This window comes from Liolophura sinensis, chromosome 7 (assembly GCF_032854445.1).
Source record: "Liolophura sinensis isolate JHLJ2023 chromosome 7, CUHK_Ljap_v2, whole genome shotgun sequence".
In the NCBI taxonomy this organism is placed as follows: Eukaryota; Metazoa; Mollusca; class Polyplacophora; order Chitonida; family Chitonidae; genus Liolophura; species Liolophura sinensis.
In genome coordinates, this window is record NC_088301.1 from 56,400,238 (window position 1) to 56,428,186 (window position 27,949).

The 27,949-nt window shown below is 38.8% G+C and overlaps 1 protein-coding gene across 1 annotated transcript; it reads left to right on the forward strand.

Moving 5' to 3' along the window:
- Positions 1–42: 42 nt before the first annotated feature.
- Positions 43–27,897, forward strand: LOC135471046 (uncharacterized). The gene is made up of 13 exons (XM_064750095.1): positions 43–113; positions 3,322–3,365; positions 13,614–13,733; positions 15,712–15,831; positions 18,012–18,131; positions 19,483–19,632; positions 20,208–20,271; positions 20,927–21,216; positions 21,889–21,952; positions 22,694–23,333; positions 24,103–24,291; positions 25,012–25,336; positions 26,004–27,897. The coding sequence occupies exons 2-13, from the start codon at positions 3,359–3,361 to the stop codon at positions 26,117–26,119; spliced, it is 2,205 nt and encodes a 734-aa protein (XP_064606165.1). The 5' UTR covers positions 43–113; positions 3,322–3,358; the 3' UTR covers positions 26,120–27,897.
- The last annotated feature ends 52 nt before the right edge of the window (positions 27,898–27,949 follow it).

Consider the following 27,949-nt stretch of genomic DNA (forward strand, 5'->3'; position numbering starts at 1 on the left):
GACACCACGTGACACTTCAAATCTTGGAGGTAAATTCAGATCTGTGAAAGTGTGTCATTTGCTGCACAACTCCTTAGTCAGAACGTAGATAAATAATCAAAACAGCATTTAAGGTATGTAACTAAATGTACTTTACAAGTGATAAATGATAACACGCATAAAGTACTGAGTAGTAATTCAGCCAGCTATACGATCTCCCTCCTTATTCAACATTCTAACATCTACGAACCGAATGAATGTCAGAAATGTAAAATATGGAGGCAGTACATTTAACGTTGTTGAATTAACTGAGTAGTTAGGACGTCATGTTCGATTAGGCTCATTGCACCGCCAGCTTAATAGTAGGGCTGTCATTAGGCATATTATCAAAGCCCTGTCTTATTGTATAAGCTTACCTTGAACACCTCTAGGTTTGATTGTTCAAAAGGTTGTTAGCGACTAAATCTGGGTTAAATCTGCCAACCCTGGGTTAACTTGTACCCTAGGTTAAATTTATGTTGTTCAAAGCGGTTTTAGTTGCGGAATGTAACTCTGAAATCGATCAACACGATAATGTCTCCGATTGACGGTAAGCCAAATAATCACATCTTCACCGTAGACCCGATATTAGAAGCATTTTTTCCTCGTAACTCTCCGAAGACTTCATTTGGGTCCATTTAAGAATTACAGCCCGCAGCTAAAGCGGTGTTAATGTTAACTATGGGTTAAATCAACTCTAACCCCAAGTTAACTTTACCACATTGATTAAGGATGGTTGAGTCTATCCAACACATGCAATAAAATGTTTTTTTTTTTTGTTCGGTTCGTTCCACCACCTCCATTTGCCTCCAAAACTCGCCCCTGAACAACTTTACAGACAATGAATTAAGGGCTAGTTTTCGATTTTCGATCACTTGGGTTTTCTTATTTTCCTGATTGATGATATTGTTTGTTAACTGCTAATTCAGCCCGGGAAAAATTTGCCTTAGCTTACGCTTGCTTGTTGGTAGGGGCTGTAGTAAAGACTAGATGGAGAGGGAATAGGGAATTATGTGATAATTTTTGTGTGGAATTTCCCTTTTCTATTTTTATTTCGTATTTAATACTTGGTAAGTAACACCACCACTAACCCACGGTTCATCAAGGTACATTAAACACCACCCACCTAGCTAACCCTGGGTTAAATTTAACCCTCCTTCAAACAACCGGGTCCTAGTGATTTGTAAAGACTAGGTTCGTGTTAACGTGTTGCTTTTCACATTTGTATTTGTGTAATTTTTTCCCCACGATCACATGTTTTTACTGATTTTTCATTGGTTAAAAAATGAATTTGAAAAAGCTTGATTTACAAAATAATATAGCATTACTACACAGTTCTTCACATATGGTACTGTCATTCAAGAGTATTCAGCAATCTTTTCATTGCAGCTCATATAATCTCCATTGTAATAACTTTTTAGCTGGCCTGTACAATGTAAGCAGAGGTAGTCTGAATATTCTATAACTTGCTGCAGATGTGATAGACCTAAGAATATCTACGGCATGTTTTAGTCAGAATATTCACACTGTGAGAGGGGTATCAGATGCTGTCAGTGGCAGAGTCAGTGCCCGTTGGGTAAAGTTTTTGGCCAATCATAAAATCACAGTGGCCATCTATAGGACACAGATAGCCAATCACTGGAAGCAGTTTGTATATATCAAAGGAAGTTTTTTATGTTGATCATAACTCATCATTTCCTTAGCAGTTCACAGGGTTTAAGTTGCCACCCATAGTACATAAATTACCAAATGCAGTTCGCGATTTGCATTTCAAACCCCTCCGGGGTAAATTTTTGCATGAACACCACAGTTACTGTGTCTTTTACCACTGCAATGATTTACAAATCCATAACATACAAAGTCATTGCTCTGCAATCCTTGCACATACGATGAACAGTCATAGTTGTGACAGTGTAATAATTTTGGCCTTTCTTGTTGATTTAATGACAAGATCTAATTAGAGAATAATATCTGTGTATGGCAGTGTCAATCACTCTACTTTTTTTCGGTTTAGAGGTCAATATTTGAATGTATTACATGACTTGAAGATTATGCAGTTTCACAAACTGTTCAATCAGATGAGCTTTCAGTATTCTCTGAAGGCTGTGTTGTTCCTTGTGAAACCTCTCAAACTACCATCAGTCTACATCAGGAAAAAGGTCTCCTCATATTTGGCCATCCTCATTCAGGGAAGCATGAATGAATTGGCGTAAGTAGTGATGTGAAAACTACACGTAAAGAAGAACCTAGTGTTTACTACAGCCAAGAGCCCACCTCTGTACTTCCTGTGCTGGCCTAAATGAACTACTGCTGTCGGCCAAGTAATGTCTGTCCGTACTCATAGTTGTCTCAGGTATCAATCCCAGGTAGGTGTCCCCATGTGTCATCACCAGTAAATCCACACAATAACGTGCTCCACTCCAAGCAAAGAAACATCTTGCGCCCAAGGTAATATCACACACTCACGAGGCAGTAGCCGTCAATCTTGTGCTACAGGTAATATCCCATGACCACATGCCTTTATTCTGCCACCAAGTTGACAGTTCCTGACTTTGCTGTAGATGTACAAATTCTGCAATTTAAAGTACAAACCAAGGAAGTACGTTTCTTGATATGCACTACCAGTTGTCTCAAGCTGACAGTTCTAACTAGCACAGAAAGCAAAAGATTACATTTCTCTTTTATTTTTTTTCAGAACAGTGAAGATATTAATGGCGGTGTATGTTTTTCGTTAGATGGGCTAATCATGTGAGAAAAGAGAAACTCGATCTGTATTCCTGCTAGAATAACAATTTACGTTTATATTCCCTAAATGGGCAGACCAGATGTCCTAAAAATTTAGTGAATTACAATAATGTCAATAAATGTTAATGTAATTAAAGTAATGTAATTTGATGTCAATCCCTCAAATTGGCAACTTTTGGGAGTTTGAAGTGTTCCAAAAACATCAGTATAAGTGCATTTTTTCTAATTTCCAGAATAAAATTTTCATTTAAAAGGTGTTTGTTTGGTGTAACCGACAACCATCCAGATTTTTTTTGTTACTCAGGAAAAGCCTTAAATTTAGGATATTATATATGTGTGCTGCATAAACATTCAGGAAATTGTGTTATTTTTAGAAAATTCCATACAAACGAGTGACTTATGAAGAATACCACATTGACAGATCATTAGAAAAATTGCTTGTTCAGTGAGCATGTATAGGTTTATCTGTACATATGTATACATCAGATATCTGTTTTATGCAACTTGCTCATTTTAAAGGTAAATCTGACAAATGATCTGCTTTTAATTTAATTACAGTGAAGTGCGAAGGTCATTGTACCCTGACTCTTCAAGGATGTCTGGTAGGTACATTTACATGAATTAAAAATTACCTCCAAGATGCTTAGCGTTTACTGTACACAATTACAAACACATATGTTTCTGTCAGAATTATGCACTGTTGTAGACATTTTACAATTAGTGATCAGACTGTCTTTCTGTCTTTTTATCTGGCTGTGCATAAGCATTACCTTGTCAGCGTGTCACCTCCTACAGATATCATTGAGTTTGGGTTCATACGCCACATGAATTACATTTTAAACATAGAATGGGGACTTGTAGGTTGTGTGCCCTTGTCAGCGCATCACCTCCTACAAATATGACTGAGATTGAGTTCATACAACACATGAATTACATTTTAAACATAGAATGGGGACTTGTAGGTTGTGTGCCCTTGTCAGTGCATCACCTCCTACAGATATGACTGAGTTTGGGTTCATACACCACATGAATTACATTTTAAGTACAGAATGGGGACTTGTAGGTTGTGTGCCCTTGTCAGCGCATCACCTCCTACAGATATGACTGAGTTTGTGTTCATACACCACATGAATTACATTTTAAATACAGAATGGGGACCTGTAGGTTGTGTGCCCTTGTCAGCGCATCACCTCCTACAGATATGACTGAGTTTGTGTTCATACACCACATGAATTACATTTTAAACATAGAATGGGGACTTGTAGGTTGTGTACCCTTGTCAGTGCATCACCTCCTACAGATATGACTGAGTTTGAGTTCATACACCACATGAATTACATTTTAAACATAGAATGGGGACTTGTAGGTTGTGTGCCCTTGTCAGCGCATCACCTCCTACAGATATGACTGAGTTGTGTTCATTACACCACATGAATTACATTTTAAATACAGAATGGGGACCTGTAGGTTGTGTGCCCTTGTCAGCGCATCACCTCCTACAGATATGACTGAGTTTGTGTTCATACACCACATGAATTACATTTTAAACATAGAATGGGACTTGTAGGTTGTGTGCCCTTGTCAGCGCATCACCTCCTACAGATATGACTAAGTTTTTGTTCATACAACACATGAATTACATTTTAAACATAGAATGGGGGACTTGTAGGTTGTGTGCCCTTGTCAGCGCATCACCTCCTACAGATATGACTGAGTTTGTGTTCATACACCACATGAATTACATTTTAAACATAGAATGGGGACTTGTTGGTTGTGTGCCCTTGTCAGCGCATCACCTCCTACAGATATGACTGAGTTTGGGTTCATACACCACATGAATTGCATTTTAAACATAGAATGGGGACTTGTAGGTTGTGTGCCCTTGTCAGCGCATCACCTCCTACAGATATGACTGAGTTTGGGTTCATACAACACATGAATTACATTTTAAACATAGAATGGGGACTTGTAGGTTGTGTGCCCTTGTCAGCGCATCACCTCCTACAGGTATGACTGAGTTTGTGTTCATACACCACATGAATTACATTTTAAACATAGAATGGGGACTTGTAGGTTGTGTGCCCTTGTCAGTGCATCACCTCCTACAGATATGACTGAGTTTGTGTTCATACAACACATGAATTACATTTTAAACATAGAATGGGGACCTGTAGGTTGTGTGCCCTTGTCAGCGCATCACCTCCTACAGATATGACTGAGTTTGGATTCATACACCACATGAATTACATTTTAAATACAGAATGGGGACTTGTAGGTTGTGTGCCCTTGTCAGTGCATCACTTCCTACAGATATGACTGAGTTTGAGTTCATACACCACATGAATTACATTTTAAATACAGAATGGGGACTTGTAGGTTGTGTGCCCTTGTCAGCGCATCACCTCCTACAGATATGACTGAGTTTGTGTTCATACACCACATGAATTACATTTTAAACATAGAATGGGGACTTGTAGGTTGTGTGCCCTTGTCAGCGCATCACCTCCTACAGATATGACTGAGTTTGTGTTCATACAACACATGAATTACATTTTAAATACAGAATGGGGACCTGTAGGTTGTGTGCCCTTGTCAGCGCATCACCTCCTACAGATATGACTGAGTTTGTGTTCATACACCACATGAATTACATTTTAAATACAGAATGGGGACTTGTAGGTTGTGTACCCTTGTCAGCGCATCACCTCCTACAGATATGACTGAGTTTGTGTTCATACACCAAATGAATTACATTTTAAACATAGAATGGGGACTTGTAGGTTGTGTGCCCTTGTCAGTGCATCACCTCCTACAGATATGACTGAGTTTGTGTTCATACACCAAATGAATTACATTTTAAACATAGAATGGGGACTTGTAGGTTGTGTGCCCTTGTCAGCGCATCACCTCCTACAGATATGACTGAGTTTGAGTTCATACAACACATGAATTACATTTTAAATACAGAATGGGGACCTGTAGGTTGTGTGCCCTTGTCAGCGCATCACCTCCTACAGATATGACTGAGTTTGAGTTCATACACCACATGAATTACATTTTAAACATAGAATGGGGACTTGTAGGTTGTGTGCCCTTGTCAGCACATCACCTCCTACAGGTATGACTGAGTTTGTGTTCATACTCCACATGAATTACCTTTAAAACATAGAATGGGGACTTGTTGGTTGTGTGCCCTTGTCAGCGCATCACCTCCTACAGGTATGACTGAGTTTGGGTTCATACTCCACATGAATTACCTTTAAAACATAGAATGGGGACTTGTAGGTTGTGTGCCCTTGTCAGCGCATCACCTCCTACAGATATGACTGAGTTTGTGTTCATACACCACATGAATTACATTTTAAACACAGAATAGGGACTTGTAGGTTGTGTGCCCTTGTTAGCACATCACCTCCTACAGGTATGACTGAGTTTGTGTTCATATACCACATGAATTACATTTTTAAACATAGAATGGGGACTTGTAGGTTGTGTGCCCTTGTCAGCGCATCACCTCCTACAGATATGACTGAGTTTGTGTTCATACACCACATGAATTACATTTTAAACATAGAATGGGGACTTGTAGGTTGTGTGCCCTTGTCAGCGCATCACCTCCTACAGATATGACTGAGTTTGTGTTCATACACCACATGAATTACATTTTAAACACAGAATAGGGACCTGTAGGTTGTGTGCCCTTGTCAGCGCATCACCTCCTACAGATATGACTGAGTTTGTGTTCATACACCACATGAATTACATTTTAAATACAGAATAGGGACTTGTAGGTTGTGTGGCCCTTGTTAGCACATCACCTCCTACAGGTATGACTGAGTTTGTGTTCATATACCACATGAATTACATTTTAAACACAGAATAGGGACTTGTAGGTTGTGTGCCCTTGTCAGCGCATCACCTCCTACAGATATGACTGAGTTTGTGTTCATATACCACATGAATTACATTTTAAACATAGAATGGGGACTTGTAGGTTGTGTGCCTTGTCAGTGCATCACCTCCTACAGATATGACTCAGTTTGGGTTCATACTCCACATGAATTACCTTTAAAACATAGAATGGGGACTTGTAGGTTGTGTGCCCTTGTCAGCGCATCACCTCCTACAGATATGACTGAGTTTGTGTTCATACACCACATGAATTACATTTTAAACATAGAATGGGGACTTGTAGGTTGTGTGCCCTTGTCAGCGCATCACCTCTACAGATATGACTGAGTTTGTGTTCATACACCACATGAATTACATTTTAAACATAGAATGGGGACTTGTAGGTTGTGTGCCCTTGTCAGCACATCACCTCCTACAGATATGACTGAGTTTGGGTTCATACTCCACATGAATTACATTTTAAATACAGAATGGGGACTTGTAGGTTGTGTGCCCTTGTCAGTGCATCACCTCCTACAGATATGACTCAGTTTGGGTTCATACTCCACATGAATTACCTTTAAAACATAGAATGGGGACTTGTAGGTTGTGTGCCCTTGTCAGCGCATCACCTCCTACAGATATGACTGAGTTTGTGTTCATACACCACATGAATTACATTTTAAATACAGAATGGGGACTTGTAGGTTGTGTGCCCTTGTCAGCGCATCACCTCCTACAGATATGACTGAGTTGTGTTCATACACCACATGAATTACATTTTAAACATAGAATGGGGACTTGTAGGCTGTGTGCCCTTGACAGCGCATCACCTCCTACAGATATGACTGAGTTTGTGTTCATACACCACATGAATTACATTTTAAATACAGAATGGGGACTTGTAGGTTGTGTGCCCTTGTCAGCGCATCACCTCCTACAGATATGACTGAGTTTGTGTTCATACACCACATGAATTACATTTTAAACATAGAATGGGGACTTGCAGGTTGTGTGCCCTTGTCAGTGCATCACCTCCTACAGATATGACTGAGTTTGTGTTCATATACCACATGAATTACATTTTAAATACAGAATGGGGACTTGTAGGTTGTGTGCCTTGTCAGCATATCACCTCCTACAGGTATGACTGAGTTTGGGTTCATACACCACATGAATTACCTTTAAAACATAGAATGGGGACTTGTAGGTTGTGTGCCCTTGTCAGTGCATCACCTCCTACAGGTATGACTGAGTTTGTGTTCATACTCCACATGAATTACCTTTAAAACATAGAATGGGGACCTGTAGGTTGTGTGCCCTTGTCAGTGCATCACCTCCTACAGATATCATTCAGTTTGTGTTCATACAACACATGAATTACATTTTAAACATAGAATGGGGACTTGTAGGTTGTGTTCCCTTGTCAGTGCATCACCTCCTACAGGTATGACTGAGTTTGTGTTCATACACCACATGAATTACATTTTAAACATAGAATGGGGACTTGTAGGTTGTGTGCCCTTGTCAGCACATCACTTCCTACAGATATGACTGAGTTTGAGTTCATACAACACATGAATTACATTTTAAATACAGAATGGGGACTTGTAGGTTGTGTGCCCTTGTCAGTGCATCACCTCCTACAGATATGACTCAGTTTGGGTTCATACACCACATGAATTACCTTTAAAACATAGAATGGGGACTTGTAGGTTGTGTGCCCTTGACAGCGCATCACCTCCTACAGATATGACTGAGTTTGGATTCATACACCACATGAATTACATTTTAAACATAGAATGGGGGACTTGTAGGTTGTGTGCCCTTGACAGCGCATCACCTCCTACAGATATGACTGAGTTTGGGTTCATACACCACATGAATTACATTTTAAACATAGAATGGGGACTTGTAGGTTGTGTGCCCTTGACAGCGCATCACCTCCTACAGATATGACTGAGTTTGGGTTCATACACCACATGAATTACATTTTAAACATAGAATGGGGACTTGTAGGTTGTGTGCCCTTGACAGCGCATCACCTCCTACAGATATGACTGAGTTTGTGTTCATACAACACATGAATTACATTTTAAACATAGAATGGGGACTTGTAGGTTGTGTGCCCTTGTCAGCGCATCACCTCCTACAGATATGACTGAGTTTGGGTTCATACACCACATGAATTACATTTTAAACATAGAATGGGGACTTGTAGGTTGTGTGCCCTTGTCAGCGTGTCACCTCCTACAGATATCATTGAGTTTGGGTTCATACACCACATGAATTACCTTTAAAACATAGAATGGGGACTTGTAGGTTGTGTGCCCTTGTCAGCGCATCACCTCCTACAGATATGACTGAGTTTGGGTTCATACACCACATGAATTACATTTTAAACATAGAATGGGGACTTGTAGGTTGTGTGCCCTTGTCAGCGCATCACCTCCTACAGATATGACTCAGTTTGGGTTCATACTCCACATGAATTACCTTTAAAACATAGAATGGGGACTTGTAGGTTGTGTGCCCTTGTCAGCGCATCACCTCCTACAGATATGACTGAGTTTAGGTTCATATACCACATGAATTACCTTTAAAACATAGAATGGGGACTTGTTGGTTGTGTGCTCTTGTCAGCACATCACCTCCTACAGATATGACTGAGTTTGAGTTCATACAACACATGAATTACATTTTAAATACAGAATGGGGACTTGTAGGTTGTGTGCCCTTGTCAGCGCATCACCTCCTACAGGTATGACTGAGTTTGAGTTCATACAACACATGAATTACATTTTAAATACAGAATGGGGACTTGTAGGTTGTGTGCCCTTGTCAGCGCATCACCTCCTACAGATATGACTGAGTTTGAGTTCATACAACACATGAATTACATTTTAAATACAGAATGGGGACTTGTAGGTTGTGTGCCCTTGTCAGCGCATCACCTCCTGCAGATATGACTGAGTTTGAGTTCATACACCACATGAATTACATTTTAAACATAGAATGGGGACTTGTAGGTTGTGTGCCCTTGTCAGCGCATCACTTCCTACAGATATGACTGAGTTTGAGTTCATACAACACATGAATTACATTTTAAATACAGAATGGGGACTTGTAGGTTGTGTGCCCTTGTCAGCGCATCACCTCCTACAGATATGACTGAGTTTGTGTTCATACACCACATGAATTACATTTTAAACATAGAATGGGGACTGGTAGGTTGTGTGCCCTTGTCAGCGCATCACCTTCTACGGATATGACTGAGTTTTAGTTCATACAACACATGAATTACATTTTAAATACAGAATGGGGACTTGTAGGTTGTGTGCCCTTGTCAGCGCATCACCTCCTGCAGATATGACTGAGTTTGTGTTCATACACCACATGAATTACATTTTAAACATAGAATGGGGACTTTTAGGTTGTGTGCCCTTGTCAGCACATCACCTCCTACAGATATCATTGAGTTTGTGTTCATACACCACATGAATTACATTTTAAACATAGAATGGGGACTTGTAGGTTGTGTGCCCTTGTCAGCGCATCACCTCCTACAGATATGACTGAGTTTGGGTTCATACACCACATGAATTACATTTTAAACATAGAATGGGGACTTGTAGGTTGTGTGCCCTTGTCAGCGCATCACCTCCTACGGATATGACTGAGTTTGAGTTCATACACCACATGAATTACATTTTAAACATAGAATGGGGACTTGTAGGTTGTGTGCCCTCTTCAGCGCATCACCTCCTACAGATATGACTAAGTTTGTGTTCATACACCACATGAATTACATTTTAAATACAGAATGGGGACTTGTAGGTTGTGTGCCCTTGTCAGCGCATCACCTCCTACAGATATGACTGAGTTTCAGTTCATACACCACATGAATTACATTTTAAACATAGAATGGGGACTTGTAGGTTGTGTGCCCTTGTCAGCGCATCACCTCCTACGGATATGACTGAGTTTTAGTTCATACAACACATGAATTACATTTTAAATACAGAATGGGGACTTGTAGGTTGTGTGCCCTTGTCAGCGCATCACCTCCTACAGATATCATTGAGTTTGTGTTCATACACCACATGAATTACATTTTAAACATAGAATGGGGACTTCTAGGTTGTGTGCCCTTGTCAGCGCATCACCTCCTACAGATATGACTGAGTTTGGGTTCATACACCACATGAATTACATTTTAAACATAGAATGGGGACTTCTAGGTTGTGTGCCCTTGTCAGCGCATCACCTCCTACAGATATGACTGAGTTTGGGTTCATACACCACATGAATTACATTTTAAACATAGAATGGGGACTTGTAGGTTGTGTGCCCTTGTCAGTGCATCACCTCCTACGGATATGACTGAGTTTGAGTTCATACACCACATGAATTACATTTTAAACATAGAATGGGGACTTGTAGGTTGTGTGCCCTCTTCAGCGCATCACCTCCTACAGATATGACTAAGTTTGTGTTCATACACCACATGAATTACATTTTAAATACAGAATGGGGACTTGTAGGTTGTGTGCCCTTGTCAGCGCATCACCTCCTACAGATATGACTGAGTTTGTGTTCATACACCACATGAATTACATTTTAAACATAGAATGAGGACTTGTAGGTTGTGTGCCCTTGTCAGCGCATCACCTCCTACGGATATGACTGAGTTTGAGTTCATACACCACATGAATTACATTTTAAACATAGAATGGGGACTTGTAGGTTGTGTGCCCTCTTCAGCGCATCACCTCCTACAGATATGACTAAGTTTGTGTTCATACACCACATGAATTACATTTTAAACATAGAATGGGGACTTGTAGGTTGTGTGCCCTTGTCAGCACATCACTTCCTACAGATATGACTGAGTTTGAGTTCATACAACACATGAATTACATTTTAAACATAGAATGGGGACTTGTAGGTTGTGTGCCCTTGTCAGCGCATCACCTCCTACAGATATGACTGAGTTTGTGTTCATACACCACACGAATTACATTTTAAACATAGAATGGGGACTTGTAGGTTGTGTGCCCTTGTCAGCGCATCTCCTCCTACAGATATGACTGAGTTTGAGTTCATACACCACATGAATTACATTTTAAGTACAGAATGGGGACTTGTAGGCTGTGTGCCCTTGACAGCGCATCACCTCCTACAGATATGACTGAGTTTGTGTTCATACACCACATGAATTACATTTTAAACATAGAATGGGGACTTGTAGGTTGTGTGCCCTTGTCAGTGCATCACCTCCTACAGATATGACTGAGTTTGTGTTCATACACCACATGAATTACATTTTAAACATAGAATGGGGACCTGTAGGTTGTGTGCCCTTGTCAGCGCATCACCTCCTACAGATATGACTGAGTTTGGATTCATACACCACATGAATTACATTTTAAACATAGAATGGGGACTTGTAGGTTGTGTGCCCTTGTCAGCACATCACCTCCTACAGATATCATTGAGTTTGTGTTCATACTCAACATGAATTACATTTTAAACATAGAATGGGGACTTGTAGGTTGTGTGCCCTTGTCAGCGCATCACCTCCTACAGATATGACTGAGTTTGGATTCATACACCACATGAATTACATTTTAAACATAGAATGGGGACTTGTAGGTTGTGTGCCCTTGTCAGCACATCACCTCCTACAGATATCATTGAGTTTGTGTTCATACTCAACATGAATTACATTTTAAACATAGAATGGGGACTTGCAGGTTGTGTGCCCTTGTCAGTGCATCACCTCCTACAGATATGACTGAGTTTGGGTTCATACACCACATGAATTACATTTTAAACATAGAATGGGGACTTGTAGGTTGTGTGCCCTTGTCAGTGCATCACCTCCTACAGATATGACTGAGTTTGTGTTCATACAACACATGAATTACATTTTAAACATAGAATGGGGACTTGCAGGTTGTGTGCCCTTGTCAGTGCATCACCTCCTACAGATATGACTGAGTTTGGGTTCATACACCACATGAATTACATTTTAAACATAGAATGGGGACTTGCAGGTTGTGTGCCCTTGTCAGTGCATCACCTCCTACAGATATGACTGAGTTTGTGTTCATACAACACATGAATTACATTTTAAACATAGAATGGGGACTTGTAGGTTGTGTGCCCTTGTCAGTGCATCACCTCCTACAGATATGACTGAGTTTGTGTTCATACAACACATGAATTACATTTTAAACATAGAATGGGGACTTGTAGGTTGTGTACCCTTGTCAGTGCATCACCTCCTACAGATATGACTGAGTTTGGGTTCATACACCACATGAATTACATTTTAAACATAGAATGGGGACTTGTAGGTTGTGTACCCTTGTCAGTGCATCACCTCCTACAGATATGACTGAGTTTGGATTCATACACCACATGAATTACATTTTAAACATAGAATGGGGACTTGTAGGTTGTGTGCCCTTGTCAGCACATCACCTCCTACAGATATCATTGAGTTTGTGTTCATACTCAACATGAATTACATTTTAAACATAGAATGGGGACTTGTAGGTTGTGTGCCCTTGTCAGCACATCACCTCCTACAGATATCATTGAGTTTGTGTTCATACACCACATGAATTACATTTTAAACATAGAATGGGGACTTGTAGGTTGTGTGCCCTTGTCAGCGCATCACCTCCTACAGATATGACTGAGTTTGTGTTCATCCACCACATGAATTACATTTTAAACATAGAATGGGGACTTGTAGGTTGTGTGCCCTTGTCAGCCCTATATAAGACTGAGGACAATAATAATTGATGCATAAAGCCTTTGTTTTTTGTTTGAAGACCTCCTAAAACCAGCTTCACGCTCCTTCTCATACTGAATTGAAGATGGAAACACTTTTCTTTAAGGATGTAATTGTAAATGTATTTACGTTTGTTCCTTTTTTCTGGCTTTAGACTGCCCAGTAGGTTTGCTGGTGGACCTGAGTTTGCCCTCACCAGACCCCATGGGGACAGCCAGACCTACAATTACCATTGATGGCAATGCAGGGGAGACCAAGGATAATCCAGAAAACAGTAAGGAGGTGTATTAGTTACACACTGTTCATATCGCATATGCCACCAGGGCTGTATCTAAGAGCCAATTTAATTGCGGAAATTGTTTGGGCTCCAAAACTAATGAAGCTGAATTAAAACTGACTAGTAAATATAACAAAGTAAGATGGTTTACTAATAAAAAGATAGGTTTTTGCACAATTTGTTTCGTTCAGTCTTAAAGTTCTCATTTAAAGTTGCAGTTTATGAAATCACAGTTACGAGGTCATCTTTAAAATTTGTGATCAGAACCTTTGATTTCTTTTTTCTTGACATGGCCCTCAAATGTTTGTAATTTGTATTCCATATAGATACAGTGGTTAAAGAGAATTTTGACAAAAAAATCAATCAGCACAAATCCAACTGAATTTTTACTGTTGTTTTAGAATAGCCATAGTGAAATTTCAGCCTCATGTGTGCATTTGTTGCCATTCAAAATTGGTAATACGGTTCTTGAAATTTTTAAAGAGGGTGGCTGTATAGATTTTTCAAACTTTTATAATTGAAGAAGATTTGAAAATGCATCTTTTGCCAAAAATCTAGAGTATAGCCTTTTTAAGGTGCTTTTTTTTTTAATTGCACCCAAGAACACATAAGGTGTGAGGGCTTTCCCAGCAAGGAATTGGAACGCTCATTACAATATGTGTAAAGCGCATCATACCAATACACTGAGTAACAAATACCTGAAAATCCATTATTCTACTTGTGTTCATACAACACATGAATTACATTTTAAACATAGAATGGGGACCTGTAGGTTGTGTGCCCTTGTCAGCGTATCACCTCCTACAGATATGACTGAGTTTGGGTTCATACACCACATGAATTACATTTTAAACATAGAATGGGGACTTGTAGGTTGTGTGCCCTTGTCAGCGCATCACCTCCTACAGATATGACTGAGTTTGTGTTCATACACCACATGAATTGCATTTTAAACATAGAATGGGGACTTGTAGGTTGTGTGCCCTTGTCAGCGCATCACCTCCTACAGATATGACTGAGTTTGTGTTCATACACCACATGAATTACATTTTAAACATAGAATGGGGACTTGTAGGTTGTGTGCCCTTGTCAGCGCATCACCTCCTACAGATATGACTGAGTTTGGGTTCATACACCACATGAATTACATTTTAAACATAGAATGGGGACTTGTAGGTTGTGTGCCCTTGTCAGCGCATCACCTCCTACAGATATGACTGAGTTTGTGTTCATACACCACATGAATTACATTTTAAACATAGAATGGGGACTTGTAGGTTGTGTGCCCTTGTCAGCGCATCACCTCCTACAGATATGACTGAGTTTGAGTTCATACACCACATGAATTACATTTTAAACATAGAATGGGGACTTGTAGGTTGTGTGCCCTTGTCAGCGCATCACCTCCTACAGATATCATTGAGTTTGTGTTCATACTCAACATGAATTACATTTTAAACATAGAATGGGGACTGGTAGGTTGTGTGCCCTTGTCAGCGCATCACCTCCTACAGATATGACTGAGTTTGGATTCATACACCACATGAATTACATTTTAAACATAGAATGGGGACTTGTAGGTTGTGTGCCCTTGTCAGCACATCACCTCCTACAGATATCATTGAGTTTGTGTTCATACTCAACATGAATTACATTTTAAACATAGAATGGGGACTTGTAGGTTGTGTGCCCTTGTCAGCGCATCACTTCCTACAGATATGACTGAGTTTGAGTTCATACACCACATGAATTACATTTTAAACATAGAATGGGGACTTGTAGGTTGTGTGCCCTTGTCAGCCCTATATAAGACTGAGGACAATAATAATTGATGCATAAAGCCTTTGTTTTTTGTTTGAAGACCTCCTAAAACCAGCTTCACGCTCCTTCTCATACTGAATTGAAGATGGAAACACTTTTCTTTAAGGATGTAATTGTAAATGTATTTACGTTTGTTCCTTTTTTCTGGCTTTAGACTGCCCAGTAGGTTTGCTGGTGGACCTGAGTTTGCCCTCACCAGACCCCATGGGGACAGCCAGACCTACAATTACCATTGATGGCAATGCAGGGGAGACCAAGGATAATCCAGAAAACAGTAAGGAGGTGTATTAGTTACACACTGTTCATATCGCATATGCCACCAGGGCTGTATCTAAGAGCCAATTTAATTGCGGAAATTGTTTGGGCTCCAAAACTAATGAAGCTGAATTAAAACTGACTAGTAAATATAACAAAGTAAGATGGTTTACTAATAAAAAGATAGGTTTTTGCACAATTTGTTTCGTTCAGTCTTAAAGTTCTCATTTAAAGTTGCAGTTTATGAAATCACAGTTACGAGGTCATCTTTAAAATTTGTGATCAGAACCTTTGATTTCTTTTTTCTTGACATGGCCCTCAAATGTTTGTAATTTGTATTCCATATAGATACAGTGGTTAAAGAGAATTTTGACAAAAAAATCAATCAGCACAAATCCAACTGAATTTTTACTGTTGTTTTAGAATAGCCATAGTGAAATTTCAGCCTCATGTGTGCATTTGTTGCCATTCAAAATTGGTAATACGGTTCTTGAAATTTTTAAAGAGGGTGGCTGTATAGATTTTTCAAACTTTTATAATTGAAGAAGATTTGAAAATGCATCTTTTGCCAAAAATCTAGAGTATAGCCTTTTTAAGGTGCTTTTTTTTTTAATTGCACCCAAGAACACATAAGGTGTGAGGGCTTTCCCAGCAAGGAATTGGAACGCTCATTACAATATGTGTAAAGCGCATCATACCAATACACTGAGTAACAAATACCTGAAAATCCATTATTCTACTTGTGTTCATACAACACATGAATTACATTTTAAACATAGAATGGGGACCTGTAGGTTGTGTGCCCTTGTCAGCGCATCACCTCCTACAGATATGACTGAGTTTGAGTTCATACACCACATGAATTACATTTTAAATACAGAATGGGGACTTGTAGGTTGTGTACCCTTGTCAGCGCATCACCTCCTACAGATATGACTGAGTTTGTGTTCATACACCACATGAATTGCATTTTAAACATAGAATGGGGACTTGTAGGTTGTGTGCCCTTGTCAGCGCATCACCTCCTACAGATATGACTGAGTTTGTGTTCATACAACACATGAATTACATTTTAAACATAGAATGGGGACCTGTAGGTTGTGTGCCCTTGTCAGCGCATCACCTCCTACAGATATGACTGAGTTTGAGTTCATACACCACATGAATTACATTTTAAACATAGAATGGGGACTTGTAGGTTGTGTGCCCTTGTCAGCGCATCACCTCCTACGGATATGACTGAGTTTGTGTTCATACACCACACGAATTACATTTTAAACATAGAATGGGGACTTGTAGGTTGTGTGCCCTTGTCAGTGCATCACCTCCTACAGATATGACTCAGTTTGGGTTCATACTCCACATGAATTACCTTTAAAACATAAAATGGGGACTTGTAGGTTGTGTGCCCTTGTCAGCGCATCTCCTCCTACAGATATGACTGAGTTTGTGTTCATACACCACATGAATTACATTTTAAACATAGAATGGGGACTTGTAGGTTGTGTGCCCTTGTCAGCGCATCACCTCCTACAGATATGACTGAGTTTGGGTTCATACACCACATGAATTGCATTTTAAACATAGAATGGGGACTTGTAGGTTGTGTGCCCTTGTCAGCGCATCACCTCCTACAGATATGACTGAGTTTGTGTTCATACACCACATGAATTACATTTTAAACATAGAATGGGGACTTGTAGGTTGTGTGCCCTTGTCAGCGCATCACCTCCTACAGATATGACTGAGTTTGGGTTCATACACCACATGAATTACATTTTAAACATAGAATGGGGACTTGTAGGTTGTGTGCCCTTGTCAGCGCATCACCTCCTACAGGTATGACTGAGTTTGTGTTCATACAACACATGAATTACATTTTAAACATAGAATGGGGACTTGTAGGTTGTGTGCCCTTGTCAGTGCATCACCTCCTACAGGTATGACTGAGTTTGTGTTCATACAACACATGAATTACATTTTAAACATAGAATGGGGACTTGTAGGTTGTGTGCCCTTGTCAGCCCTATATAAGACTGAGGACAATAATAATTGATGCATAAAGCCTTTGTTTTTTGTTTGAAGACCTCCTAAAACCAGCTTCACGCTCCTTCTCATACTGAATTGAAGATGGAAACACTTTTCTTTAAGGATGTAATTGTAAATGTATTTACGTTTGTTCCTTTTTTCTGGCTTTAGACTGCCCAGTAGGTTTGCTGGTGGACCTGAGTTTGCCCTCACCAGACCCCATGGGGACAGCCAGACCTACAATTACCATTGATGGCAATGCAGGGGAGACCAAGGATAATCCAGAAAACAGTAAGAAGGAGGTGTATTAGTTACACACTGTTCATATCGCATATTCCACCAGGGCTGTATCTAAGAGCCAATTTAATTGCGGAAATTGTTTGGGCTCCAAAACTAATGAAGCTGAATTAAAACTGACTAGTAAATATAACAAAGTAAGATGGTTTACTAATAAAAAGATAGGTTTTTGCACAATTTTTTTCGTTCAGTCTTAAAGTTCTCATTTAAAGTTGCAGTTTATGAAATCACAGTTACGATGTCATCTTTAAAATTTGTGATCAGAACCTTTGATTTCTTTTTTCTTGACATGGCCCTCAAATGTTTGTAATTTGTATTCCATATAGATACAGTGGTTAAAGAGAATTTTGACAAAAAAATCAATCAGCACAAATCCAACTGAATTTTTACTGTTGTTTTAGAATAGCCATAGTGAAATTTCAGCCTCATGTGTGCATTTGTTGCCATTCAAAATTGGTAATACGGTTCTTGAAATTTTTAAAGAGGGTGGCTGTATAGATTTTTCAAACTTTTATAATTGAAGAAGATTTGAAAATGCATCTTTTGCCAAAAATCTAGAGTATAGCCTTTTTAAGGTGCTTTTTTTTTTAATTGCACCCAAGAACACATAAGGTGTGAGGGCTTTCCCAGCAAGGAATTGGAACGCTCATTACAATATGTGTAAAGCGCATCATACCAATACACTGAGTAACAAATACCTGAAAATCCATTATTCTACTTTGCAATGTAGGATGTCAAAGTGGTCAGCCTAACTGAGTGAAATGTACTGATGGTTTCTGGTAAATCGTTGGTTGTTACTTGTAAATAAAATGCCCAGATTATGTTGTAAATCACTAAATCCTGAAGATGACCTGAGTAAAGTGTTTAAATATTGATTCATTTATTGATTAATTTATTTATTTGATTGGTGTTTAAGGCATACTCAAGAATATTTGACTTATACAACGGCGGCCAGCATTATGGTGGGAGGAAACCGGGCAGAGCCCGGGGGAAACCCATGACTATCTGCAGGTTGCCGGAAGACCTTCCTGCATACGGCCGGAGAGGAAGCCAGCATGAGCTGGACTTGAACTCACAGTGATTGCATTGGTGAGAGACTCCTGGGACAATACGCAGCGCTAGAGTGCTAACTGACTGAGCCACGGAGGCCCCTTGATTCGTGATGCTTGCATTCACATGTAATACATGTATCTTCTAAGTAACTTTCTCCATTATGCTAATGTATTCTCTATGTTGTTTAAACTATTTTACAACACCATTAGTATAAATTTGTTGTTTATTGAACAAAAATTGAGTTCTTGTCAGTGAACTGCAACTGTTTACTCTCCTACGTAACTATTCACAGAAACGTTGAAGAAAGAATACAACAGTTCTGTGAAGAAACAAGCTTCAAGCAAGCTTGCAGTGGAAATAACATCTCCTGTGACATTTGTCAGTTCTCCTAAGATGAATCAAGAATCTCACCGGGGAACACATCAAGACAAAACCATTGAAGGTAGGCCCGTGCAATTATAAAGAAGTTCCACATGTGTACAGGGATTATCCTGGACAGATCTCTAAATGGGAGAAAAAAATGTGATATTTCTCTAAGTGTATGGGACATTCTAAAATTTTAAAGAGATATCTATTTCAAATTTCATTAAATTAAGTGTCCACCACAAACCAGAATCTTGCCACTATGTTTTTGCTCCCTGTATGTTTTAAAGATTTTTTCTGAGTGAGTGGAGCTGTTGTAGTTTTTTGATGATCTTTGACGAAACCTGCCATGTTATGGTGTTTGTGTTAACATAATTGGTTCCAATAGTCATGCTGTTCACCAGTTTCTCAGATCCACACAGTAAGCAAAACATTTCATTTTTCTTTTCGGCGTATTTTATCCTAGTTGCCGTACCGTCAAAACCCAAGGCGTCTGAAACTTCAAACTTTTTGTATCAATCTGCACAGAATAATGCCTTCAGAATATGCTTGCATAAACGCTTTTAATTAAGAAACATTACAATGCTTGTATCAATTTTTTAACATGTTGACATAAAATTGGAGTAAACTTTTTTTTCATTTTTTATGTTGCAGACTGGTCTCTAATCAATGTAGACAGTTTTAACTTGAGTGACTTTCTAGACAATTTGGTTCCAAGGTGAGTATGACAATACAGATTCCTTGAACCACTGTGCACAGTCTGTAATTGTGTTACAAACATAGTAAGCAATAGTTTCAAATTTCTCCTATTGTTAGCCTAAAACTTGTTTCGTTACCACATAATCCATACTGACTGACAATATTATGGTGGCAGGTTTGGGATCGACATTGGTGATAGAGCAAATTAAGTGACAGTAGGTCTGTACATTAGGGTATATATTATATAACCAAAATATATTCAGGCAGCCTTTTCAAACTTTTGAGCCCCTCTTTTTTTTTCTTTCTTCAATAAATGAGGTAAAGTAAATAATCTACATGGAGTATAATTTGTTTGCCATTTGTAGGAGATTTAAACATCAGCTGAAGTTTGTGATGAAATTCAGCAGAACTGTTTCCTAGAAAATTAAATAGCAGTGTAACCTATGAATTATGTAATTCACTACGGGCAAGGTCCCACTTCTCGTAGCTTCATGTGTCAAGTGTCACATTATGTCATAGCTCATATGTGAAATCAAGGGTAATACAGTGGAGGCCTGTGGGACTGTAAAGGTACCCATTGAGAATGAGTGCTTTATACTCACCCAGCGAGCACAAATCAGTTAGGCAGACATTTGACATTTTTTTCTTCTGACAAGATTTCCTCTTCCTTCTAGTGCTGAGAAGGAAATTAAGAAGGAGCTTAGCCTTATAAAATCCCCAGGACATGAAAGTTCGAAGTTGAATATTTCTAGCATAACAGGTGTGGAGAAAGATGAAGTGCCGAACAAAGAAGAGTCCAGTGCTAAAGATGTAAAACCAAATGACCAGCTGACTCCCCCCACTCGTTCACCACATAAGACTGATCAGTCTGGCTCTGATAAACAGAAGGGTTCCTCAAGGCTGCGACGCAAAGGCACATTTACCGTGAAAGATAAAGAGGCAACAGATGCCTTGAAGCAGACAGGTGAGATGTCTGAAAAAGATATTAACAGCACTTCCAGTTCTAAAGATTCTGCACCGATTCCAGTGAAGAAGTCACTCCCCAAGCCCTCTGGCCTCACCCTGAAGTCTCTGAGTACCACCCAGAAGACAACTGATAAAGTCGCACAGCTGGACAGATCTCTAAATGGGAGAAAAAAATGTGATATTTGTCTAAGTGTATGGGACATTCTAAAATTTTAAAGAGATATCTATTTCAAATTTTATTAAATTAAGTGTCCACCACAAACCAGAATCTTGCCACTATGTTTTTGCTCCCTGTATGTTTTAAAGATTTTTTCTGAGTGAGTGGAGCTGTTGTAGTTTTTTGATGATCTTTGACGAAACCTGCCATGTTATGGTGTTTGTGTTAACATAATTGGTTCCAATAGTCATGCTGTTCACCAGTTTCTCAGATCCACACAGTAAGCAAAACATTTCATTTTTCTTTTCGGCGTATTTTATCCTAGTTGCCGTACCGTCAAAACCCAAGGCGTCTGAAACTTCAAACTTTTTGTATCAATCTGCACAGAATAATGCCTTCAGAATATGCTTGCATAAACGCTTTTAATTAAGAAACATTACAATGCTTGTATCAATTTTTTAACATGTTGACATAAAATTGGAGTAAACTTTTTTTTCATTTTTTATGTTGCAGACTGGTCTCTAATCAATGTAGACAGTTTTAACTTGAGTGACTTTCTAGACAATTTGGTTCCAAGGTGAGTATGACAATACAGATTCCTTGAACCACTGTGCACAGTCTGTAATTGTGTTACAAACATAGTAAGCAATAGTTTCAAATTTCTCCTATTGTTAGCCTAAAACTTGTTTCGTTACCACATAATCCATACTGACTGACAATATTATGGTGGCAGGTTTGGGACCGACGTTGGTGATAGAGCAAATTAAGTGACAGTAGGTCTGTACATTAGGGTATGTATATATTATATAACCAAAATATATTCAGGCAGCCTTTTCAAACTTTTGAGCCCCTCTTTTTTTTTCTTTCTTCAATAAATGAGGTAAAGTAAATAATCTACATGGAGTATAATTTGTTTGCCATTTGTAGGAGATTTAAACATCAGCTGAAGTTTGTGATGAAATTCAGCAGAACTGTTTCCTAGAAAATTAAATAGCAGTGTAACCTATGAATTATGTAATTCACTACGGGCAAGGTCCCACTTCTCGTAGCTTCATGTGTCAAGTGTCACATTATGTCATAGCTCATATGTGAAATCAAGGGTAATACAGTGGAGGCCTGTGGGACTGTATAGGTACCCATTGAGAATGAGTGCTTTATACTCACCCAGTGAGCACAAATCAGTTAGGCAGACATTTGACATTTTTTTCTTCTGACAAGATTTCCTCTTCCTTCTAGTTCATGTAAATAAATTAAGCTGGTTTTAGCATGATTGAAGTTAAAAGGAGTATTCACCTTAGAATGCTATTCCAAATTTCAGTGGGGACAAACCTAGAAAAGAGTCTGAGAAATTTGTTCTAGGAATAGAAGCCGATGATGTTGCAGACAAGGTGAAGAGATGTGTCAGTATGCTCACTCAGTCCAGCAGGGAGGCAGAATCTACCACAGGTGACTTGTTGTGTGGTGCTGAGAAGGAGATTAAGAAGGAGCTTAGCCTTATAAAATCCCCAGGACATGAAAGTTCGAAGTTGAATATTTCTAGCATAACAGGTGTGGAGAAAGATGAAGTGCCGAACAAAGAAGAGTCCAGTGCTAAAGATGTAAAACCAAATGACCAGCTGACTCCCCCCACTCGTTCACCACATAAGACTGATCAGTCTGGCTCTGATAAACAGAAGGGTTCCTTAAGGCTGCGACGCAAAGGCACATTTACCGTGAAAGATAAAGAGGCAACAGATGCCTTGAAGCAGACAGGTGAGATGTCTGAAAAAGATATTAACAGCACTTCCAGTTCTAAAGATTCTGCACCGATTCCAGTGAAGAAGTCACTCCCCAAGCCCTCTGGCCTCACCCTGAAGTCTCTGAGTACCACCCAGAAGACAACTGATAAAGTCGCACAGCCAAAGCCTGGTCACAGTGGAAAGCGCAGGCTTGTTAGGCCTGCCCGAAAATCTTTACAGGTTAGTAGATCTGTGCCAAAAGATTTTCGTGCTGCTCAGTTTGCATTTACATTATTTATATCTTTATTGTTTACATGTTGCCACTACATGGACACGTCATAGTTATTACTCACCAATAGTTGGTAAAACCTTTGTATCCTTCCATCATGCTGGCTATTGTCGGATAAGTGAAATATTCTTGAGTACTGTTTAAAACACCAATGAAATAAATAAATATAGGTGGTATTAAGTGAGGAGGCTGTAAGATTTCACCCCGTTGATATTTTTAGTTATAAACCTTTCAGATTTTTGATTGAAACTTTGTACATGTGCTTAGTATGTAGTAATACAGGGCATGTTTCTGTTTGAAGATGATTACTGAATTTATTTTTCAAGTGTCCACCCTTAAAAAATTTGCTGGTTAGGGGCAACTCCAAAATATCAACAAAAAAAAAGGGTGGGAGACAGAGAACAGAGATAGAGGTGAATATGGGAATCTGTTGAAGGCTGTACAATATTACCTCACGATGGTAGAGGATCTCAGCCAAACATAGTGGCAGACAAGTATTTTGATTTACACTGTGTACCATTATTGGCTTACAAAAGTCACATAGAAATCATAAATACAATCAACAGAACCTGAAAAGTTTTATATTTTTTTTTTTTTTCAGTTTGAGTTTCTTTAGTTTCCCATATAGCCATATAAGGTTGTTACACTTACATGTAGTTGTGATGGTGATGTTGAGGTGCTTGAAACTCTAACCTTGATCATGGCCTATCTTGCCCTTAGGGTTCCACTGTGGGTTCCCTGCAACAGTCCAGAAGTGTGCGGAAGAGCTTGGGGTCTCAAGGCACAGCAGAAAACTACAGTATCAATTCCGACTGCAAGGACACCTCCACAAGTTTTACCACATCTACCAACTTGTCCAAAGTCCCTAAATTCTTCCCCCAAAAATCTGCTCTTGGAAAACCAGTAAAGGTATTTAATTAAGCTGTCCATAATCTAGTAGTTTTCTTTGCACCCAGAAATTGACTGAAAGTATATGTAATAGACATTCTATCGTGGTTGTGTTAACAATTCACTGTTGAAACAGGTCTAAATATGCAAATGATAAATTCCAAATGGCACCCGGTAGGGGTTCTTGACCCCAAAGGAAACTTCAAGACTGTGCATGAATGTTTAATCAACGTCTTGCTCCTTAATTTGATGTCTTAATTGCACGGTGGCTTTAATTACGGAATCTGGGGTATTGGCAGTCATTGGTTGATTGTATGGTCAAGCTTTTTGAATAAAGAGGACTTCTCATATATGAACTGTTGATGAACTGATATCAACCCAGCTGAAAACCTTGCAAATCTTACATTTAAATGTACAGATCAATTGAATATTCAGCTAATAGCATACATGAAACATAGACAAAATGTGGACTGCTAAATTTTCTTTGCTTCATAAACAGTACAAACCACTCTTTTAAGATGATCTTTTTATATTATTAACTGCGAGTCCACGATATATTGACCTTTCTCTTGCTTTTTGTAATCTTTTTTTTCTGATTTATTGGCAAGGCTTTGACTCTTGAAATTGAAGCTTTATATGTTCACCTTTGGAAGTTACATGTAATTTGTAAAATCTCAACAGAGCAGAAAGAAAATTATTTTTTAATGTTACCTAACCGACCTTTTCATTGTCACGGTTAAGGCTGGTGCTGTGTTTGTGACCGCTGGTAAGGGGAGGAACCAGGAACAGAAGACGCTTGGCAGGATGTCTTCTGGAGGCAATACTAGAGAGTCAGACAAGGTTGTGCACATGCCAACGACCGGCAGGAGATGTAGTTTGCAAATACCAGCCTCTTATACCTCTATTAACGCTGACTTGCCAACACACAAATCTCAAGACCTGAAGAGGCGATCAGTATGCGACATTGCCAATTTCCCACACAAAAAAACATGCTTGCCATCAAGTGAATCTGAAGCCAAGAAAAGACGATCAGAATGCACTATGATGGAGCACCAAAGCAAAACAGGTAGAGCAGAAGTTTCAAGCTACTAAATTTTCTGTTGCCAGTGCATTTGCTGAGCATCGGTCAAGGATAGGTTTTGCCTTTTCGGCAGCTCTGATGTTCATAAATGTATATCTATGTTCCAGGCTACTCACCTTCTTTATTCACTATTAAAAAAAAAAAAAAAAATTGTAAAACAATGTGTTGCCATAACAGCTGTTCCCTTTGGAGTTTCCATGCCAAGAAGATGGCTCTTTCAGTCGATAATGTATAAATTTGCAGCATCTGTCTCACCTGTAGTGCATCATTACTAAAATTTGTAGCACGCAGCAGTGAAACAGGTTTATACCTGTGTGTAAGCCTCCATCTGTTATACTGCTCTACCCTAGTTCCTCAACTTATTCACATACGAAAGAGCAACTTTCCGCATGACTTGTAGCACGTATTTGGATTTCAATCTACATAGAATGTTGTGAGAATGTTCTTGAATACCAATGTTGTAAACCTGCAAAAAGGTTGAAGAATTTCAGTATGTGAATTGTCTTATGATTGGTACGGCATGTGAAATATATATGTTGGTTATGCAGGAAATATCTATAGCACTTTGAAAATGTTTTCAATACAAAGTTGTCAGAGTCTGATTATTTCTCAATTGATATGTTTTAAAGACAAGTTAATATTTGTTTTTCAGGAACAGAAAACTGTACTGGTGCAGCTACTCCAGTCAAGGCTAAAAAATGCATTAACCCGAAGAAGTTAGTTTTGCCTAGCAAGATTCCATGGTGTTCGAATTCCAAGAGAGTGTGATAAATTTGTACACTGATTTCCTAAACATTACATGCAGGGTGCATGTTCGTACTTATATCATTTTCTATGGTTAACTTCCAAAGGCCAACATGAATATTTTGTAGGTGTATATTTTGCATCATGTACAGCAAACAGGATCCAATACTATTGTATTTTCAAGTATTGGTACTTTGTCTGCAGATTATGGTTTTATACACATAACTTTTTTACATAATTTTTTCCACAAGAAATTTCAGATAATCTGGCTATGCCCTGCTAAAAGTTTTGGCATTTATTGCTTACACAAATTATAGTGTGAACTTTTGTTATACTTTTATCATTGTAGCCTGTGAATTAACCCTGTGTGCATATTAATAGCTATAAATTACAGAATTCTTAGCCTCTTTTGTATTACAGTCAGCGTTAAGGTAAATATAAAGGTATGTATCTCAAAAAGTACTGCATGTGCTGAACTGTTTTGCATGTGCACAATGACATATGGAGGATTTCCCATAGTTGAAGCTCCGAGTGTGTGTTTATGATCAGAAATTTTCCTGATAATCGCTTTTGTATGTTAGGTTCCAGTTTAAGTTAAACTTAATGTGCTTAATGTATTGAGCTGAAGTTTTATATCCATATATCTCCTACATGAAATAAGCTATAGAAAAAGTACGAGAAGAAAGTTTTTTGTTTTTTTACTCTGCCGTTTTGATGAACTTGTACTTCTACAAGTTGAATCAACTAAATTGTATTGTTTGTTACCTGTGTTCCATTAGCATGTGGTAAAAATAATCTAGTCTGAGGCCTTACTGATAAGTTAGACTGGTGACCAAATGAATGTGCTTGTGCCATGTCTGGTACCGTTTCATGATAAAGGATATATGTTTATTTGTGATTTGCAATTCTTTAAAAGACTTCAGGTTAAAAATAGATTTCTCAAAGTTGTAAATGTTGAAATCAAAAGATCTGTTATAAGAAGAATACATTATGATATGAGCGATATATTGATATATCTTGTATGTATTCAAGAATTAGTACCAGTTAGTTAGCGTGCTAGCGCAGCGTAATGACCCAGGAGCCTCTCACCAGTGTAGTTACTGTGAGTTCAAGTCCAGCTCATGCTGGCATCCTCTCGGGCCGTATGGGGAAGGTCTGCCAGCAACCTGCAGATGGCCGTGGGTTTCCCCCGGGCTCTGCCTGGTTTCCACCCACCATAATGCTGGCTGAAATCATATAAGTGAAATATTCTTAAGTACAGCATAAAACACCGGTCATATAAATAAAAAAATAAGTTAGTGCCAATAGTAAAAATGAAATAACCTCTCTGAATATAATTTGCTGGTTTGAAAACTCTTTCATTAGAGATAAATGTATTATCGATGAAGACAATTGGCACTGACTAATAAGAAGGGTTCAAACGAGGAACCTACGAATGGAATGAATGGCCATACTGGTGATTTTAAGTCCTGGGATATGTCCAATATCAGGAAAATGGCAATGGTATGCCTGGTCCCTCCTCTCATAAGTTATTAACAGTTTTAACCATTAGTCAGATATAAATAATGGTGACAACTGGGTACAAATCTATGTGCATAATATAGCTTAGATACATATCTCTGTTATAATCAAGTAAAATGTGATCAAATATACCTGTGATTTCCTGATACGTTAATTTAATACCTGTGAAAAAAATAAAAATATTGTACATTAAGGTTAGTTTTGACCTTGTAAAAATCCTGTGTAAGGATCTGAAATGTTTGTGGGGAAAGTACTGACAGGAACTCGTCCCTTTGTTGTAGGCCGGTTTGTGTTATTTAGTAATAAACAAGACTACAGGAAACTTCATAATAC

Coding starts and splice junctions, on each gene's coding strand:
- LOC135471046 (XM_064750095.1), top strand. Junction 15,832..18,011: donor CAAGGATAATCCAGAAAACA/GTAAGGAGGTGT, acceptor TTCTGGCTTTAG/ACTGCCCAGTAGGTTTGCTG. Junction 19,633..20,207: donor TCAAGACAAAACCATTGAAG/GTAGGCCCGTGC, acceptor TTTATGTTGCAG/ACTGGTCTCTAATCAATGTA.